Source organism: Rhea pennata, chromosome 23 (assembly GCF_028389875.1).
Source record: "Rhea pennata isolate bPtePen1 chromosome 23, bPtePen1.pri, whole genome shotgun sequence".
Taxonomy (NCBI): domain Eukaryota; kingdom Metazoa; phylum Chordata; class Aves; order Rheiformes; family Rheidae; genus Rhea; species Rhea pennata.
Window position 1 is genome coordinate 4,056,875 of NC_084685.1, and position 18,111 is coordinate 4,074,985.

The following is an 18,111-nucleotide window of genomic DNA, read 5'->3' on the forward strand; positions in this document are numbered from 1 at the left end:
AGATTGATGCCTCCCTCGCTCTTAGTGTTCCCGGGGAGGGAGGCCACAGCCGTGGTCCTCGGCACGGCACACCGCTAAGAGCCGTCCAACGAGGGGGACCCCAGGCCGAGTGCCCCCTAGACTCACCCATGCTGCTGGGATCAGGGAGCGAAAGGAGACCCCTCGGGTGACAGGATCAGGAAAAGCCCGTGGAAAAGAGGGGACAGCAAAGCACATGAGAAAGGAGGGCAACAGAGAGGAGCACGGGAGAGAAGAAGGGAGACGGAGGAGCTCTAGGGAACAGTGACATGGAATAAGCAGAAATTGCTGACGGGCATAAGCCAGATGGGCTCTTCAACATAGCGGGCTAGAAGTCTGCTGGGATGTGCAGTTCAGCCCCTGTCAAGCCTGCTCTGGGCTGTCTCAGCTCCCTCATGCTGCTGATTTTTTGGGGACAAGCCCCTTTCCCTCGAGAATTGCTCCTCTCAACCCAGACCTCACGCCAGCACCCGTGGCCTCAGGAGCGGCCCATGGGTCTGAGCGCGCCCCAGCAGGCCCCATCCCAACTTACGTCAATGTAGTTGGCATTGATATAATCCGAATTGGGATCTCCCAGCAGCGGATGGAGCTTGACTCGGTGGCGGTCGTCTGGAAAGCAAGCCCAAGCAGGTGCCATAAGAGCATGGAGGGGTGCACGTGGCGACTGTGCATCACACCCCGTGTTCAGTCTCTGGGCTCTGCACCCACCTGTCACCAAAAATACCGCGAGAGCCCCTTGCTCCCCAGTCATTGCTTTTAAGTCAGGCTGGTAATTCAAATGTGTGGGACTGGAAATGGGACCCCCGGCCCACAGAGGCTCGCAGTGGTGGGACAGACAGCAGAGAAGGGAGGTCCTACATGGGACCGGCAGTGCACCAGCCCTAGCTGCCCCAGAAAGCACCAGCCTGGGAGAGGAACGGATGCCCCATCCACAACAGCAAGGTCCTCGTTGCCTACATCCAAAGCAGATCACCTGCTCCCTAGTTTGGATGTAGGAAGTTGAGTTTCTGCCACTCTGGAGAGGTTTGGAGGTCCTTAAAATTCATCACTTATCCTCTCTGCCTCATCCACCACTGCCTGGACTTCCACATCAGAAGTTCTGTGGGGCCAGCTGGACTTTCTCTTAATTATATATAGTGAAACAAAGTTCAGGCTATCTAGAGCCTCTCAGCACCATGCAAAGTATAACAGCAATGTTATTGCCACTTTTTAAACCACCCCAGGATGTGCTGTCTTCAAAACTTATGCAGCTCCAGGAGCCAGTATTGGTTATGCTCCAGCCCTTGCACTTGTTTTGGTGGCTCATGCCCGATGGGAGCTCTTAGGCCTGGATGCCCTGCGCTGAACAAGGAGGTCTCTTCTGCCCTTGACCAAATAAACCCAACCACAGTTAATTCTTGCCATAGATCTTGCAATTACAAAAAAAAAAAAAAAAAAAAAAAAAAAAAACAAACAAAAAAACCCCAGACCTTTTGAAGGCTTTTCAGGTTTGGGGTGGGAGAGTTCCTAAGCCTTTGCGGAAGGCACTCACATGTTGACATATGATCCTGTCTCCCTTTAGTCTTGTCTTTCTTCTTGGAAGCATCCCAGCCTTCAAAGAAGCTCTGAAAAGAAGAGAAGCCTGTCACGGCCCGAGGAGCAGGGCTCCGGGGTCTCCCTGGCCCCATTCCCCACCATCTTCCCCAAAAGCAGCAGCCCCAGCAGCTCTCCCCTCCACCTTGAGGCTAGGTCCTGCCTGCCCTGAAGCCCCAACCATGGCTCCGGAGCACTGTCTGCAAGCTACACGCTTCTGTTGCATCCACAAAATGCCCCATTTTCCAGCAAATTATATGCTGCTTGTTTTTTCCAGGTTCCTTTTTTACCTCCCAAGCCCCTTCTCTGCCCAGCACAGAATAGGTTTGTGTGTAATAACAGTAACATTCATAGATTGGCATAAGAGGAGGAAAGTGGAAGGAAATTACATGTTTTCTCCCCTCCCATAATATCTGAGTGCTTTCAAATGACTAGTTCCAAGAACATACAGCAGCTTTTCAAGGAGCACTAATGATTATAGCCAGCCTTGGTTTGTCCAATACATAAAAGGGGGGAAAAAAGCTCCTGCACTTGAAACAACTAAGCATTAAACAGTAATTTCACTGGGAAATTTCAATCGCCAGACCTGTAGGACACCAAGGAATCAGGAGATCAACCCTGCTGGGTGCGTTGCAGCAGAGCCTTGCAAAACATCTTGCTCCGTTACAAGTGCTCCAGCTCACTAGAGTGGGATGGGCATGATGTACCCAGTAACTCTTGGAGGTGACTTCTTTCCCCCTGGAAGAGACAGTATCACCCTCTCCTGTATCCCCTCCCTGGGGTTTCCCTGGTCTTGGATGCTGCCAGATTGCAGAAGAGAGTCCTTTTATCACAGGACAAGCACACTGGAGAGAGGGAGAACTTGGCAGGGATCTGATGTTATTGTGCAGATGCCCAGCAGGACCTGAGAAAGGGAGAAGCATTTCCAGCAGCTGCGGGAAAGCCTAGATGACTTGCTGAAGGTAGGAGAGGGCTGGAACATCCCCTACGCACACATGCCACCTTGCCAAGTCACAGGGGACTTGCCTCTCCTACTTTTTCCCACCACCCAAGACTCCAGCATCTGATGCTCTCACCTCGTACTCCTGCTTGAAGCCATAGCCCTCCGCAGTCTTCATCTGGTTGATATGCTGGAGGAGATCGGCCACCCGCACGGCGGGATGGAGCTGCCCAGTGTGATACGGAGACCCTTTGCGGCCACACTGCCGGCGGGGAGAGCCACCGAGCAGACTGCTGGACTCGTTGACCACACTGCTCCGCTGGTCACCTGCAGAACGGACGGGAGAGACGGGGGCTGTCAGAGACTAAAGGGTTGTACTGCATCCCTGCTCAGCTCTGCGCACACGCGGAGGAGGCTGGAGAGGGGACTCGGAAACACCCCAGGGCAGAAGCTGCTGCTGACCCCAGCAGCTGTGTAGGCAGGCCAGACCCCGCGGGCTCTTTGCAAGGCTGGGGGCATCGCTTCTGCAGCTATTCATGCACTATCAACCTAGAAAGGCCCATTAGAGCCTTTTAGGATAATATCAATCTTTTCTGCCCATCTCCTACCTCAGTCACAGCAGACCTCCTGAAAGACTGCAGGAAAGACTTTAAAGGGGTTTACATGCTTATTTCCCATCGATTCGAGCACTTAACTCACATCCAGCCCAATAAAAGCCAGGCACACAAACACCTTTCACTTCAAGCCTCAACTTCAGAGATCGTGTCGCTGATGAATCCAGCCCTAATGGTTGATTTTCCTTACTGCAAGATACCAGTGCCTTATTTCCAGCACTGACGCAAATGGACTTGGCTGCTGTTTAACGGGGTAACTCATGCAGAATTTACCTGGTTTATGCTTCTGCGATATAATCAACAGCAGAGATGGAGCCAGAGCAGGACCTCACCGCACAGCTGCTGCCTGGCCAACGCACAGTATCCTTAAATCTGGGTTTGTACAAAACCTGATGCTTTCCGTGGCTGCCAAGAGATGCAGCTGATGCTGTTCTCCCCCAGCACCAGTCTCTGGCCGTCTGCACACTGCTGACAAGCAGCTTTGCTCCAACAGCGAATTCTGGGTGCTGTTGCCCTAACAACACTTCTAAAATCACCCTTGCCGGCTCATTTGCAAAGCTTCTTTGCTCTGCAAGAAGCAGCCCCTCGCCTCACGTCCATATCTCGGGGCTCCCACCCCAGGCAGCAGCTGGGACAAGCGGCTTCGCTCCCACCGACCTTCACTTTCCCCCACACCAAAAGGAGGTGGCAGGTCTGAGCAGCCCGCTGCAAGACAGGGAGTGAGAAAATCTGCATATAAATCAGCCTGGTGAAGAGCACTTTGAAAAGCCACAATAGGATAGTCACTAAAAAATAATGCACCTATACAGATGTACAAAAAAGGCGGAAAAGTTTGCCCTCTGGGCTTCTCTTATGCGCGAGACAATGCAGGGAATCATATTAATCCAGCAGTCCGTACAGAAGAGATGTGTGTAAGCAGCATCTTGAAGTTACTGTAACAGATGTTATTAGCATATGGTTGAAACTGGGGCATTGAACAAGTTATTTTACAACTAAATCAGCCCAGAGACGCATACTCCAGTGGGTGTTATATTATCAGTCTCCCTCTAATACGAACGCTGTGTCTCTTTAACCCTTCAAATCCCAGGGCTGCTCAAACCACAGAAAATCATACTACAGCTTAAGCGCCTCGCTGCATTCGTTGCCTGAAAGCTATTGTAAAGCTTTCAACTGCAACCTAAGCTAAATTGCTGGAGCTGGGGCTTACCCAAACTTTAGGAGGCTGCATCCAGCATCTGAGTTGGCGTCTGAGCTTGAACACCGCGAACAGCCTCAGTCTTTGCTCAGCTCTCTGCCTCCAGAGAGGTCAAGACGCACAGATAGTTTATCTGGCTCTAGCCACCCACTAGTATTTTTCCTTCAGCGGAGCATGGATTATAATAAATGTTATTATGGACACAGGTTAGATTGATGCCCTTGACGTAGACGATTTTATGTACCTGCGCACCTATTCACCCCCAGAGCATGGAAAAGCCTGCAACGTTAAGCGCTGCAAGCTGATAAAGAAGAAAAGGATCTGTGGTTGAGCCTTGGAAAAGTCAATATTTCAGCAGTTCTGGGGACACTTAGGAAAACAGGGGTCAGATCCACAACTCAGAAGAGACACAAATCCCGGCAGCACACACCCGGGTGGCAACGCACAAGGAAAACCTTGCAGCGATACGATGCACGGAGCAAGCCCTTAATTAATTAAAGGGAAACCGTGTCCAGGCTGGGTGGGAGCAGGCAGGGAGGGGGACGCCCCGACTCCCGGTCCTTACCCCTGTTGCTGTAGTTGTGCGTATCCATAAAGGAGAGCCCGAGCCTCTCGTCCTCCTGCAGCGTGCTCTGGTCCGTGAAGCTCCGGTCGATGGCGCTCATCATGTGCGTCTTCTCGTGGCGGTAGTTAATCGTCGCTTTGGTCATGTTGACGGGTTTTCTGCAGGGCGGTTGCAACAGGCAGCAGGGAGAGGAATGAAAACACGTAAGCATGGCTGCACTGATGATGCTTTTAGAACCCCCCCCCCAGACCAGCTCAGTTTATGTCAGGGACTAGGTTTGATGTCCGCTGAAGTTTCGCATGCTTTGAGACACCAAATTAGCTGGCGGGCGCTCGCCCCACTGCAAACCCGGGCCAAAGCGGCCAGCGACTTGTTAGCGAAGCCCCAAGCCCTTCCCCGCTCTCCTGCCGCCGCACGGCCGTGCCAAGGCACCAAAGCAGCGGGGCAGCGAGCCCCGCAACTCTCCCGTGCCCTCGCATCGCTCTCGCGGTGCCCTGAGCCGCTCCCAGCCCCCAGCAATCCCGGCTATTCGTCCTAACCGTCCCCTTCCTTTGCCTCCCCGCTGCACGGTGGATTTCCCATATATTTTTTGCAGCGTTACCCTCCGCAGGTGGCAGGACAGAGACGAGGGAGAGTCACCTCGCGAGAGGGAAACCGATGCTCCCGAGGGCGCCTTGGAGCCGGGGCCCCTCCCTGCGGGCACGAGTCACGGGGTCAGGCCACCGAAGAGGCAGCGGGATTTGCTCAATTCACCCCCAAAAGGTGGGACAGCTCCCCGGAGCCCTGCTTGCAAGCTCGGCAGCAAGCGATGGCGTTTGCCGGCTGGCGGTGCGCAGGACTGCCCGAGCCCTTCCGCCGCACCCGGCTTCCTCCCGGGGCTTCCAGTCTGATGGGACCCCATCGATCCCAGGCCTGATCCTTCTCCTGGCGTTACACCTTCCCCTCCTGCCCGGGCTTCGCCGCAGCGCGGATCCCTTCGGCGTCCCGAGCCGTCCAGCTGCAACGCCGATGGTCCGCGAAGCAAAGGGCAGCAGGGCTGCCGCAGCTCAGAGCGGGCGGGGGGGGGGTCCGAGCCAGCCCAAGCGCTGTGCCCCAGCCTCCAGCGACGGCTTGGACCCGCCGGGCTGGATTTGCAGCCTCATCCGAGGCTTTTTCTTGTTGCTGCTCCCTTTTAAACGCCTAATCAAGGAGCTGGGGAAAGCCCAGGTGCTCCTGATGGGACGAAAGAGCCTCGCACCCGAAGCTCTGGGGAAGAAACCACAGCAAGCGTTCCCGAGAGCCGACGTCGGGCTCCCGGGAAACCAGGGCAGAGACAAAACCGGGGGAAGGAAGAGCTGCAGACTTGGTCCCACATTGACTGACGGTCCTTGCGCTTCTGAAGCATCTGTGCCCTGGTGAGGACGGGATGCTGCGAGATGCTGCCAAAACCCTGAATTTGAGCCTCCCGCTAGACTGCCTCAGAGGGAGCAGAGCTCTTCTGGAAACCTGACCCTCTTGCTTTCAGTGCCTTCGGGCTCTAACTAGCTCAGCAGCATTATTTTCCCGAGCCAAAGAGGCCCTTAAAACGTACTTGACAGAGGGGGGGAAAAAAAAAAGACTTGTTGGAGCAGAGAGCAGCAGAGCAAGGAGGGGGAGCGAGGGAGGAAAAGAGAAGGAGAATGACAACTACTTACGGGTAATAGGAATAAGAATAGTAGTTCCTCCTGGCGAGCGTGCAAACAAAGAACAGCAGAAATTGCATAAGCAGCTTTTCTCTGGAACAAGGGAGGGAAGGGGAGGGTTGGGTTACGGGGCTTCTCGGCTGCCAAAGGCCAGGGACGGCCGGGTGCTGCTGCGGGGATGCGGGGGAGAGCAGGAGAGGAGCAGGCGGGAAGCGGAGCGCCGGGTGGGGAGGGCACCTGCGTGCTTGCGGCCCTCCAAACCGCGATGCGCGAGCCAGTCGCCGGCTCGTCCTTCGTCTCCGGCCCCGGGAGACCTGGCTCCGAGGAGAAACCTGGCTATCTCAGCGCACACCCACGCAGCGGCTCTCACGGCGCCCCGCCGGCTGGGCCAGCTCGCGCCCTCCCGCGTGGGACGGTCACTAACCCAGGTGACGGCGGGCAGCAGAGCATCACCAAGAGCCGGGGCCGGACGGATTTTGCAATCTGAAAGCCCGAACGGCGAATGCATCCGAAGTTTATAGCGGTTTAGCGGATGCCCAGGCGGCCTGAGCATCTCCCAGGGAGCTCCCAGGGGCCCCGTTGCGCCCGTGCACCCAGCTTGGCTGTTACCATTTATTACAGGCTAACATACTCCAGGGGAACATTTCGATTCCAGCGCATCAGCATTTTTCCAACAGCAAAACACCCCATAGATTTATGAGCTAGTCCCAGCCTCCCCACAGCCCCGAACCGGGGGCGCTCAGCACCGGAGCTGATTTGCAGCCTGGACCCAGCCTTCCACAGGTTCATTCGGGGATGCCGAAGCCAAGCGAGCTCCTGCTGCGAAGGGGTGGGGGGCAGCCCCATGGAGAGGTAGCGCCCGCGCACCCCGCGTCCTGCCCACCGACCTGCCTTTTGCTTCGGGACAGAGTCACTCAGAGGGCTCGAAAATCACGACGCCAGTGGCATTTGCTGCGGCAGGGAGGCGCGCGGGGTTATTCGAGGCAGCCGCTGAGCTCGTCCCTAGCGCCGCGCAGCAGCAAAGCTCCGGTGGGACGCTAGAGCTTTGCTTTGCAAGCGGGTGTAAATCAGCGCGACTCCTTTTGGGTGAGCGCAGCCATAAAGCCAGCGGGGATTTGCAGATTTATACGAGCTGCGGTTCTGCCCCACTGTTTTTCTCCCTCCCCCCCGGCTCTTTGCTTACTTTCCTTTAACGGCTCCCGAGCCGTGGAAGGGGAAGGCATTTAATTGCTGCCCTTTCGTCCCCGTCATGCCAGGCCTGCTCCGAATGACACCCCCGGCTCAGCGCTGCCTGGGGCCCCGAGCGGCGAACGGACGGACGCCTTTCGGAGCGCTGCAGCCGAGCGGCAGCCGCTTTCCGACGGCCCCCAGCGCCGAGCGTCCTGGAAAGCCTTCGCCGTCCTCCCTCGCAGCGACTCTCAGCCCGCTTGGCTCCCGAATAAAAGCATCGGTGAACGGGCGCCCACGCATGTAACGCTGATTGCGCCCCCAGCCACGCTTCTTCCCAAAGTTCAACCTTTTCTTAGGGAAACGCACTGTGATTTTGGAGCATCCAGCCAAAGCACCGAGCCCTGCAGCTGCCCTGGGAAAACCTCCCCTCCAGCGTGGGCAGAACCTGCAACCTCTCCTTCGGAGCCACCTACGCTGCAGGCCTGCAGTGAGTCATTGCTCACGTTTCACTGCCGGCTCAGTTTTTCCACCAGGAAACGAGCCCAAAGCAGAGCCCGGCCTCTCCGGGCCCTGCAGCTGCTTGCCCAGACCGAGCGCCTGCTGCCCGGGAGCTGGGAGGGCCGAGAAAGGCCCCCAGCCCCGCACGGGCTGCAAGCACCTTCCTCCCCGCCTCCCAGGGGACCAGAGGGGGCTGAGAGCCAGGGTCTGTCCAGGTATTTCAGTGGCACATGCTTCTCCGGTATTTTTGCCCTGGTAAGAGCCATGAGTCCATCCATGTGCTGGTGTAACAGGGAGCAGGATCTGACCCATCTGGCTGGAAACTTTCTGCACCGATGTTTGGAGGTGCTGGGAGCTCACCCTCATTCGCAGGAGGGCTCAAGGAGCGATGGTGAGAAGAAGCATCGCTTTCCCGTCATCCCTCCTTCACTGCGAACATCTCCCTGATGCAGTCTGAACTCCTCCTCGACACCAAGGGACCACAGCGATGGTGCTGCCAGTCCAGCCGCCCCTCTCTGCTGCTCTCTGCTTATCTGCACCTCGGCAGAGAGGGAAGCAACAGCGAGGAGGTGAAACATCCCACCTGGAGTCGAGGGAATCGGAAAGCAGACTGGTCCAGTGCGTCCTCGATGGCTGCCAGCTGGGGAGAGCGGGCAGCGAGAGGAGGAGGAGAGGGCTGGTTGACTGCCGGGCAGAGTGCGATGGAGCCAGGCTGGGAGGCAGGTGCCAGAGCCTGCTCTGATGCCCCTGTTGAGGCAGGTTTGGGCAAGACCACATTGGGGTTTACATTCACTTCCACGGAGATGCACTGAGCCACCTTCCCACAGCTCGCGAGCCTGGGAACGATCCACCTGCCAATACTGCAATTAAACTGCGCTCTCAACAGCGGAAAACTCGGTCTCCCCCAAAACTCCTTCGGCCGCCTTCGCTGCCCTCATGCCAAGCCAAGAGCAAAGCCCTTGCTCCTCACAGCAAGCGCAGGCTGGACCTGAGCGCCGGCAGGATGCTCAGCCCCCGTAAGGATGGTGGTCTCCATCTCTGGGAAAAAGCAGGGGGCCCTTGGCAGGCCCCCAGCGCTGCTCCATTGCAGACGGACAGCCAGCGGCAGCAGGAGACAGGCACAACGCTACCCCAAGGCCCGCTCCTAGCCCCGTCCTGCTCTTCAAGTAGCTTTTCATGGCCAGAAGCATTTTAATCGATACAGAATTATGAAACAGTTTTTGCTGCAAAGCGCCATATATTCCAATTTGACTCAAGAGCCTCCTCCAGGAGAGGTAAATTCTCTTAATGGCTCTCACAGACCTGATGCTGCTGCTCCGTCGTAAAGGACTGACAGCGAGATCCAGCCAGAGACGGGCAGAAGATTGCAGGGACCAGCGAAATCGCAAGACCAGTTTCTGCTTCAGGAAAGGTGCCGGCGAGTCTGCACGCACGCCGCAGAGCACGCCCGAAGCGCGTTACAGAACTGGCATCCACGTAAAGCTTCCCGCAGCACTCTTCCTTAGCACGGAGAGGTCGACGGCAGAACGAAGCTCCACGATTGCAGGCCCTGTGGATGGAGCAGCAGCCCACGGCCTTGGGAACCGGTGAGGAGCAGGTCCGACCTGCACACGGCAGGGACGAGCCCACTGGGATTTGTTCCTTGGCTCCCATCGCCCCGTGCCTGGCTCGGCGCATGGCTGCACTCCCTCCTCACTGCTACCCAGCGGTCCGGATCCAGCTCATGGAGGCAGGCAAAAAGCCATGTGTGTCTTGTCCGGTTCCGCTCCTTCCTGCTCCCCAAGTCCACCGGAGGCGCCTCGCGACAGGATGGGGATGCTCCGGCCTGCCCACGGGCTGGTCCTGGCTCGCGGTGCAAGGAAACGGAGCCAGACGGAGGCTCCCCGCTCTCCACTGCCACGTGCCAACAAGCTCCCTCCGAGGACTGGAGCGTGTTCACCTCCAGCAGCAAAGTCGAAGCGTTGGAAACCTTCGTGCTCGGTGCAGGGCGATGGCACCAGCCAGGGCTGTGGCTCGTGCCCTGCTCGGAGAAGGTGCCGTTGGGAATGAGGCTGGACAGCCTGGAAGCAGGAGCCCTGGGCACCTTCCAGGGCTTTCCCACAGCCTCCAAGGCCCATCGCGATTCAGGTGGGAGCCGGGCAAGCGTCAGGGCAAGCATGGCTTGCAGACGGGTAGTCCTTGCTACATCTTGCCTGACAATCTCCCTGCAGGAGTGACCCACGGGTGACACCGATCCCCTCCCCCGACCACCCTGATTTCTCCTTGCTCGGACACCCCTCGCGCTGGGATCGCAGCGGGGTACGGCAACGGGCGCACGAAAAGCCCAGCGCCCCGGAGGGCGCCTCCGGCGGAGCTCGGTCCCCCTCCCGCCCCAGCGCCACGGCGAGGAGGGGCAGCCCCCACCACCGCTCGCCTCGCGCGGACATCAGCAGCGGGCTTCCCAAGAGCTGCCCTTCGCCGTCCCGCTCGCCCGGATGGAACGAGCTGGCTAGTTCTCAGCGAGGCTTTGCTCTCCTCAAGCCGGTCGCAAAGGGGTGACCGCAAGGCCAGAGGCAGCGCACCCTGCCCAGCCGACGGGCGCTCAGCACCACCAGCTCCCATTGCCAAGAAGCCCCCAAGCGCCGGGCAGGACCCGCCGGCGCAAGGAGTCGTGCCCGAGCACCCAGCCCTTTCGCCCCTCGGGCCGGCCGGGGAAATCTGCTGGGTTTGCTCAGCGCGTCTTTGCCCTGTGCATCGCCCCAAGCTCTCGGCATCGCCCTTTCCACCAGGAAGGCTGCAAATCGGACAGCTCCGGCGCAGCACCGTAACCCCCCGCGCAGCGGCCAAGGACAGAGCTTGGGGGACGGGCTGGGAGACGCCAGCCGCCGAGGGTTTCCTTACCCTTTCCGAATGACGACGATGATGGCTCCCAGCAGGATAATTAAGACGACGAGGCCTCCGGCACAGATGCCCAGGATCAGGCCCATCTCCTCCGAGTGCTGCGACACCTCCAGCGGACGCTTGCTTTCCTTGCAGGCAGCTGTCAGGAGAAAAGCCCGGATGGGAGGGTCAGCGCTCAGCTCCGACCTACTTTCTTTCCGATGGGATTTGGCACATTCCTCTCCCTCTCCCTGCACAGCCCCGGGGGGGGGGGGGAGCAAAGAAAGCTTAAACCCAAGTGGCAACATCAGATAGCGCACTGAGAAAACAGCTGAAAATACACAGGCAGGGGAGGAGAAAAGCAGCGCTGCCCGGGGCGCTGGGACAGCGTGCGCACGTGTCCCGGGAACGTCGGCTGCTGGGCACCCACGCTCGCCGTGCCGCCCGCCGAGCTCGCCCGCGGACATGTCCTCCTGCGCCCGAAACGCGCGGCATCTCCTTGACAGGCACCTGGCCGCCAGGTCCCCGCGCGCACTCCGTGCACGAAGCGATCCAGCACCCGCCGTGCCCAGCTCCGGGCTGCCAGCGCCTCCCCCTTAAGGTCCGGATCCAAATAAACCATCGCCCGGGGACTCGCCAGATAGCGAGCACCCTCTGGGAGAGGCTGCGCTCTGCATCCTCAGCATCGGCCTCCTCTTCCTCCCAGAGGAAGGTCACCGGGGGGCTCTACCCTTCTTTCAACCCAACAGGCCCCCGGGCTGCTACACGGCTTTCCTGCGGCAGCCGGCATCTCGCCGTCGGGGCGCCAAGTGTGGAGAGCGTGAAGGGCCCGTGCTCCCACGGCCACGTTATCTCACCTACCGTTTACCTCCTCGCTGATGCCTCCGCACAGCCAGCTCCGTGTTCATCTCCAATACAGGCTATTAGCAGGTTATAAATCCCCTTTTGTCCCTTTTTAATATTCTGCGCTATTCAGGCAAGCATTTATACCCATTTTTCATTTCCCATTGAGCCAGGACTTTAAGTCACTTTATTACTCTTTTTTTCCTCCTTCCTCTTCCCTGAATCCAACAGGGAGCGAAATATATTAGACAAGCACGAGGAATTTTATTAAATACACAAGGCTACCAAGTTCAATCCCCCTGAAAGACTACAGCAGGCGGGTGTTTGGTGAAATTCCCAGAGCAGGAGGAGGAAAGAATGATGATTTCCCCTCTCCCCATCCCCAGTCGCACTCTGTTCCTGGCATGGCCCCTGCGAGCAGCACGATCGCCCTCCTGATGCCCCCCGACACGGCGGAAACGCCAGGCACACCCAGGGCTCAGAGGAGCCGAGATCAATTGTTTCAATCATTGATTTACAAGGATGCTGCCAAGGTCAAAGAGCCCCAAATCTCCCTCACCGCCTTCTTTCCCTGGTTATTTCTCTCGCGAGATGCATGCGGCTCTTTGCAGACGGTTTGGTCCAAAGGAGACATTACGGGGATCTGCTCTGTGCCATGGTCAGGCATCAGACCAGAAACCTGGAGACCTGACTTCAAGTGTCCGCAGCACCGCACTGTGACCTTGGTCAAATCCCTTAATCTCTCAGTTCCAAGGTGATGAAACAGCGGTGATAACCATCGCTTCGTCCCACCTTCTGCAATGCCAAATGCAAGTCTGTCCACCTCCAGATCCAACAGCCAACACAACCAACGCCTGCCTTTGAGCCTGGCCTCCAAGCGCCACTGTGAAAACTCAGCCAGAAGCCAAAGAAACTCGGCAACAACATCCCAGCCCAGGACTGAGCTCTACTAAATGATCATGCGCATCCTGGCCTCTGGCAGCCCCGTGTGCCGACAACCACCCACCGCAAGCCCCGGTCTCAGGAGTGGCTGCAACCTCAGCAGGACAAGTGTGCATGAGAAAAGCCAGTGGCTAGCCCCGGCCCCGGGGCATGCTTACCTTTGCGGGCAATCCGGATGCAGTTCAGGCGGGTTTCCTGCAGAGAAAAGAGATTGGGAAGGTCAGCACTCAGCAGCGTGGTCCAGCGAGACCCAGGCTAGACACACATCTGGTTTGCTGACGCTTTCTACAACCAAATCAAGGGAGTTTCCTCGTGAGCTGTGTTAGCCGAACCCGTTGCTCAGCTAAAGGAGTTCCTGGAGGGACTAAGACACGCGGTTAAATTCTCTGTCCCCCGTCCTTCGGCTTAACCAAGGCCACCACTCTTGGCACAGAGGGGACGGCAAAGCTCTGCAGCATGAAAGAAAAGCCCTCACTGAGCACCTGGAGGGACCTCAGAGGACCCAAATGAGCCTTGTTTCACCAACGTGTCACTGACTGCGGCTAAAACACTCCCAATTCATCATTCATAGCTCTGCCGGGAATTGTCAAAGTTTTCAAAACGCATTGCCGGTGCTTCGCGTGTGCTGCCAAGGGTCCCGTGAGGGCTTCAGCTCAGCCATCCAACTGGATTAGTCTTAGCACTTGCATTTTTAGGGAAGGGTTCAGCTAAAATATTCCAACTTCCATGCCTGCTGTTTCTATTCCAAGAAACCATTTCTGCAGGACACCTCAGAGCACGAGGCCAAAAGCTGCCGGCACCTGGTGCAGCCGAGGGCTGTGAGCTGGAGTGGACCCACTCACTTCTCGAGGTTACTCCGACGCGATGGTCCACCTGGCACCGCAGCCCGGGAAATCCCGCGCTGGGATGCAGGCTTTCTCACACTGCCTGACAGCAGTCAGGGCAAATCCATCACCTCCCAGCAGGACAGCTGTAAAATAGCGTCAGCCGTCAGGGCTCAAACGAGCTGGAGCCAAGATATTCCCACCTGTCTCAGCTCTAATTACAGCCGGGCAAGGTGGGATTGCTCACACCTTGCCAGGGAAAATGGGTTCGAGAGCCGGCACCTGCCCCAGCGCTCGGCCAAGACAGCCGCGTTGCGTGCGCCACGCCAGCAGCGAGCCTGCGCCAGGCCAGCACGTGGCGTAAGGGAGGCCGTCGCGGTGCTGCCTGGCTGCACCTGACAGCTCATCGCCCCTGCGGGTAGGACGGAAGCTGCCAGAGCACGTGAAGATGACAAGGATCTCCTGGAGGTGCTCCCATTGCTTCTGCTGGCTTCCTGAAGGAAAGGAGCCCAGACGGAGAGCAGAACCTCCTGTTAGTCGGATCCGATCAGCTTCCGCCGAGCAGCTCCGGCTGCCAAAGCGCAGCCAGCGCGGCGCGTCTCCGAGATCAACACGCAGCAACCGGTGACAGAGACGCAGCTGCCGCAGGGATAAAAGGCAACGCAGCAACTCGGCAGCCTCCGGGGAGCTCGCCGCAGCTGCTGCCAGCCACCAGCTCCGCAGCTGCATCCACAGCTGCGTCCGTAGCGTGTGCTAACACGCGCGGGGTTCTCCCTGCCCAAACCATCCTCTTCCACCCTGGGATTTGCCCCCGGAAAGCTGTGCCTCCTGGCTACCAAAAGGGCTGGCAGGGAGCTAGTTTGGATTTTCCCACTACTGTAGCATGACGATGCTCAAGAGTGGGCTGCTGAGATTGGAGCTGCCCCAGCCAGGGGAATCCTCCGCCAGCAACATCATCACGTCTCCAGGAAGGCTGGCCAGGATATAGCCACCTCCAGCCACTGCACAATGCTACCTTGCCCTCCTTCTCCATCACCGGCAGAGCAGCACCTGGTCCAGGCTCTCTGCGACCAAAGCACAATTGAGATCGGAGCTCACAAGAGCTGTGAAAGCCACAGCAGGTGGTGAGAGCCACTGCCAACACCACTCAGCATCCTTCTTGTGCCTCGATTGGTGCCCCAGGGCTGTTGCAGCCGAGCAAGAAGGAAGGGAAACACCTGACTTCCTTGTAAAGTGCTGACAGGCAGGGGGATCCCAATGTCGGGGCTGGCTGTTTGCCTCCTACGCAGCGCTCCACTCTGTCCTGCCAGAGGAGATGCACAGATCGGTTCGGGGACTGATGCTCTCCCCGCCACAGCTGATGGCAAAAACCTCACAGGGTCACAGGCTGCCCATCAGAAATCAGCCTGGATATTCAGCATTTCCATGGGCAAAAAACGTTCTCATAGCAGCTGCGAAGGGCAATACCCAGACTTGGGTCCTGCAAACTCTCATCACCAGCTCACGTCTGGTGCAACTCCCACTTCCCAATGCCCCAAGAGATGAACCAGGGTCTTGCTGCTCCTACAGGGCCAGAGCAAGCTACCCATCAACTCACCCCTTTCAGGTTGCTCATGGCCTGGAAGTAGATGAGATATGCTTTCTTGGGCTCCAGCGGGGGGTTCCAGTAGCCACTGTAGGTCTGGTTGTCCCCCACAGTGAAGGGTTTGGCTTCGGTGAGGCTGCTGGCAGGCAGCTCAGCCCCAAAGTAGTGCACGGAGCCCCGGGACACGGCGTCATCGAACGTCAGTGGCACCGGGAAGCACTCTTGCCCGCCCAGCTCCCTCTTGATCTTCTTGGGCCTGTCTTCTTCCACGATGACCTGGTAGATGCTGGGCAGGGGGAGATGCAAGTCAGCTTTACCAAAAGGGACTGTCCTGCCCTTCCTCCATGCTCAAGCTAGTCCGCTCTTTCTCTCCCTTCTTTGCACTTATCGCCCAAGCACCTGGACAGGACGAGGTGGCCAGATGCAACGTTCCTTTGTTGACAGGGAACAGGCGAGCAAAGGAGGCAGAAATAAAAGCTCCTGCTGCAGTTTCTGGAGATATCTGGCCTGCCTGAGGGTCCTCACCTTCTCTCAGCCTCATCATGCTCTAATATCCCCACCCCGCCTCAGGGAACTGCTCAAATCCACCATCAGGCTCTCAGGAAGGTGCCCAGAGATGACGTCCCCAGAGGTCTGCCAGGGCTGATTCCCCCTTGGTGTCAGAAGAGGGGTGGAGGACAGACAGATCGGGCCATCACAGGGAGACCTCTTAGTTGGGCTGGGCCATAACATCCACCCTGCGAGGGACCAGCTTTAGGTCCTCAGTGCAAGAACACTTGCAGCCCTTGCTAAAGCAAGGAAGAAAATCCCAGCGGAAGTTTTCTTTCTGATCCGGCCCACGTGGTGCACTGCCAAGCAGCGCCTCTAAATCCTCCTTTCGTGGGAAGGGATTTACCAGGCTGTAACTAGAGGAGCTGTCGCTGGGAGAGGTTAGTGCTTCCCACGTCCCCTCGCCTCCAGCTCGGGAACACTTCAGCAACAGTGGACGCTGCGGAGGACTCGGAGCCCGTAGCAGGTCCTCCCAGAAAGGGACACATAGCCCAGGGCCACCAAGGGCTCATACGCAGGGGGATGAGCTATTTGCCCCCCCCCCCAGCTGCTGAGGGTCTTCCCAGTGAGCCCATCCTCGGTGCCTACCTGATGGGAGCCCCTCTGCCCTGCGCTGGCCTCAGCAGCACCGTGATGGTGCTCTCCGACTCGCTCAGCGGCGACGGCATGTCCCCATAGTCGAAGGTGGGAGCTGCGGAGGGAGCAGAAGAGAGCAGGCAGCGGTGAGCACGCGGCTCCAGCACTCGGCAGCCCCAGGGCCTTCCTGCAAGGGAGAAAACTGAAGCACAAGTGCTCCCGGCCACAGCCAAACTGAGGTGGACCACAGGCATGCCGGCTCCCAAGCCTGCACTGTTCATACCCTCGTCGTGCACCAGGGATGGATTCCAGTGCTTCTACTTCTGCTGGACCCAGTGATCGAGCCCCAGGCCCAAATCCTCCTTGCTGGAGCCTCTCTGCGATCCTCTCTCAAGCCCTGGGCTATTCAGCATGTTTTGTTCCATGGCTGTTCTGCATCCAGCTAGAGGGTCACTTATGAAAGGACTCAGACCTCCAACAGAGTAATGCTTTTGAGAGTCCTCTGCTGGCAGGAAAAGCTGGAAAATGAGGACAGCAAAGGAAGCAATCCCCAAAGCAGGTGCAACAACGAGGTGAAAAGCAGATTGCTGCAAAGAAAGAAAATCCACCAGGTGCTGAATAAATGTTGGACTGTGCTGTTGAATCGAGGGTGGGAGACAAGCAAGGAGGAGCACGCGATCTTTCCTAGGTAGGACCCAAGTGCTCCAGCCTCGAGAAACCCACAGACCCAAAGCATACTCTGACTGACACGGGGAACATTCCCCCTTCCGACGCAGGCCCCTGCGCTCACAGCGCCCGCAGTCCCTGATTAATTAGTGGTTGCTGGGGCCTGGCTGGCGCTGCTTGGCAATTTCTGTGCCCCCATTAGGGAACATCTCAGCCCATTTGGTGCTGCTAACAGCTATACTATGGATATTAGCAAACAGCCCTAAGTACTGTGTGGCTTGTTAATGAAGCCCAATTAATCCCTCATTTGCACATTTAAGTCTCAGATTATTGCACTGCTGTAACGCCCCCAGCAAGACTGCTGTCGTGTGCTGAGACCATCCTGAAGATGGAGGTTCATCCTTCAACAGGTTCATCCTTCAGCTCCAGTGACAAAGCTGAAGCAGCTTCGGCCCCAGGAACCTTCTCAGAAGGTACCCGCTAAAAAACAGCCCTTTGACAGCTGCATGCCAGCCCCAAGAGAGCAGCACAAGAGGGCTGGAAATGCCAAGCAGGGACGGTGCCAGAGGAACCTCCAGGTCTGCAGTGCACCGGGAGCGTCGCGGCAAACCCAGCCTTTTACTGAATGCGCACGAGCTGTCGCAACACCCGGGTGACAGAGCAGCAGGCAGATCTGCACTTCCCAAGGGCGTTTTGGAGGGCGTTTTGGACATGCGGTGCAAGCAGCTGGGGGAGCCCGTGCCAGCTCAGCCCTTCCCATCCCATAGTCATGCTGGGCTTTTTTCTGGGACCAGGGACTCTGCAGCTATATTTTCCACTTGGCACAAAAGGTCTTGGACTTCCCCTTAATCCCAACAGATCCAGTTCTGACTCCCCATCTCACCAGCTGCTGCCAGTGCCCCACTCAGGTCACTTCGGAGTAAAGGGGTGAATCTTCTCTGAAATGCAGAGAAGGTCCCTGGCCAAGGCCAGGTGGCACAGTCTTTCCTGGGACAGGGATGTCTTGTTCCAGTCTAGCTTCACTCTCCAGATGC

At 57.7% G+C, this 18,111-nt stretch overlaps 1 protein-coding gene across 1 annotated transcript in view; it reads right to left on the reverse strand.

The window, feature by feature from the left end:
* Window positions 1-18,111, reverse strand: part of PTPRU (protein tyrosine phosphatase receptor type U) — a 69,293-nt gene that overhangs the window by 22,381 nt on the left and 28,801 nt on the right. Inside the window, exons 10-17 of the mRNA XM_062593954.1 lie at window positions 16,424-16,526; window positions 15,299-15,572; window positions 13,036-13,072; window positions 11,114-11,252; window positions 4,905-5,062; window positions 2,667-2,857; window positions 1,550-1,622; window positions 551-627 (exon numbers count right to left, since the gene is read on the reverse strand). Of these exons, the coding sequence (XP_062449938.1) occupies window positions 551-627; window positions 1,550-1,622; window positions 2,667-2,857; window positions 4,905-5,062; window positions 11,114-11,252; window positions 13,036-13,072; window positions 15,299-15,572; window positions 16,424-16,526 (1,052 nt within the window). The remainder of the gene's footprint in view (window positions 1-550; window positions 628-1,549; window positions 1,623-2,666; window positions 2,858-4,904; window positions 5,063-11,113; window positions 11,253-13,035; window positions 13,073-15,298; window positions 15,573-16,423; window positions 16,527-18,111) is intronic.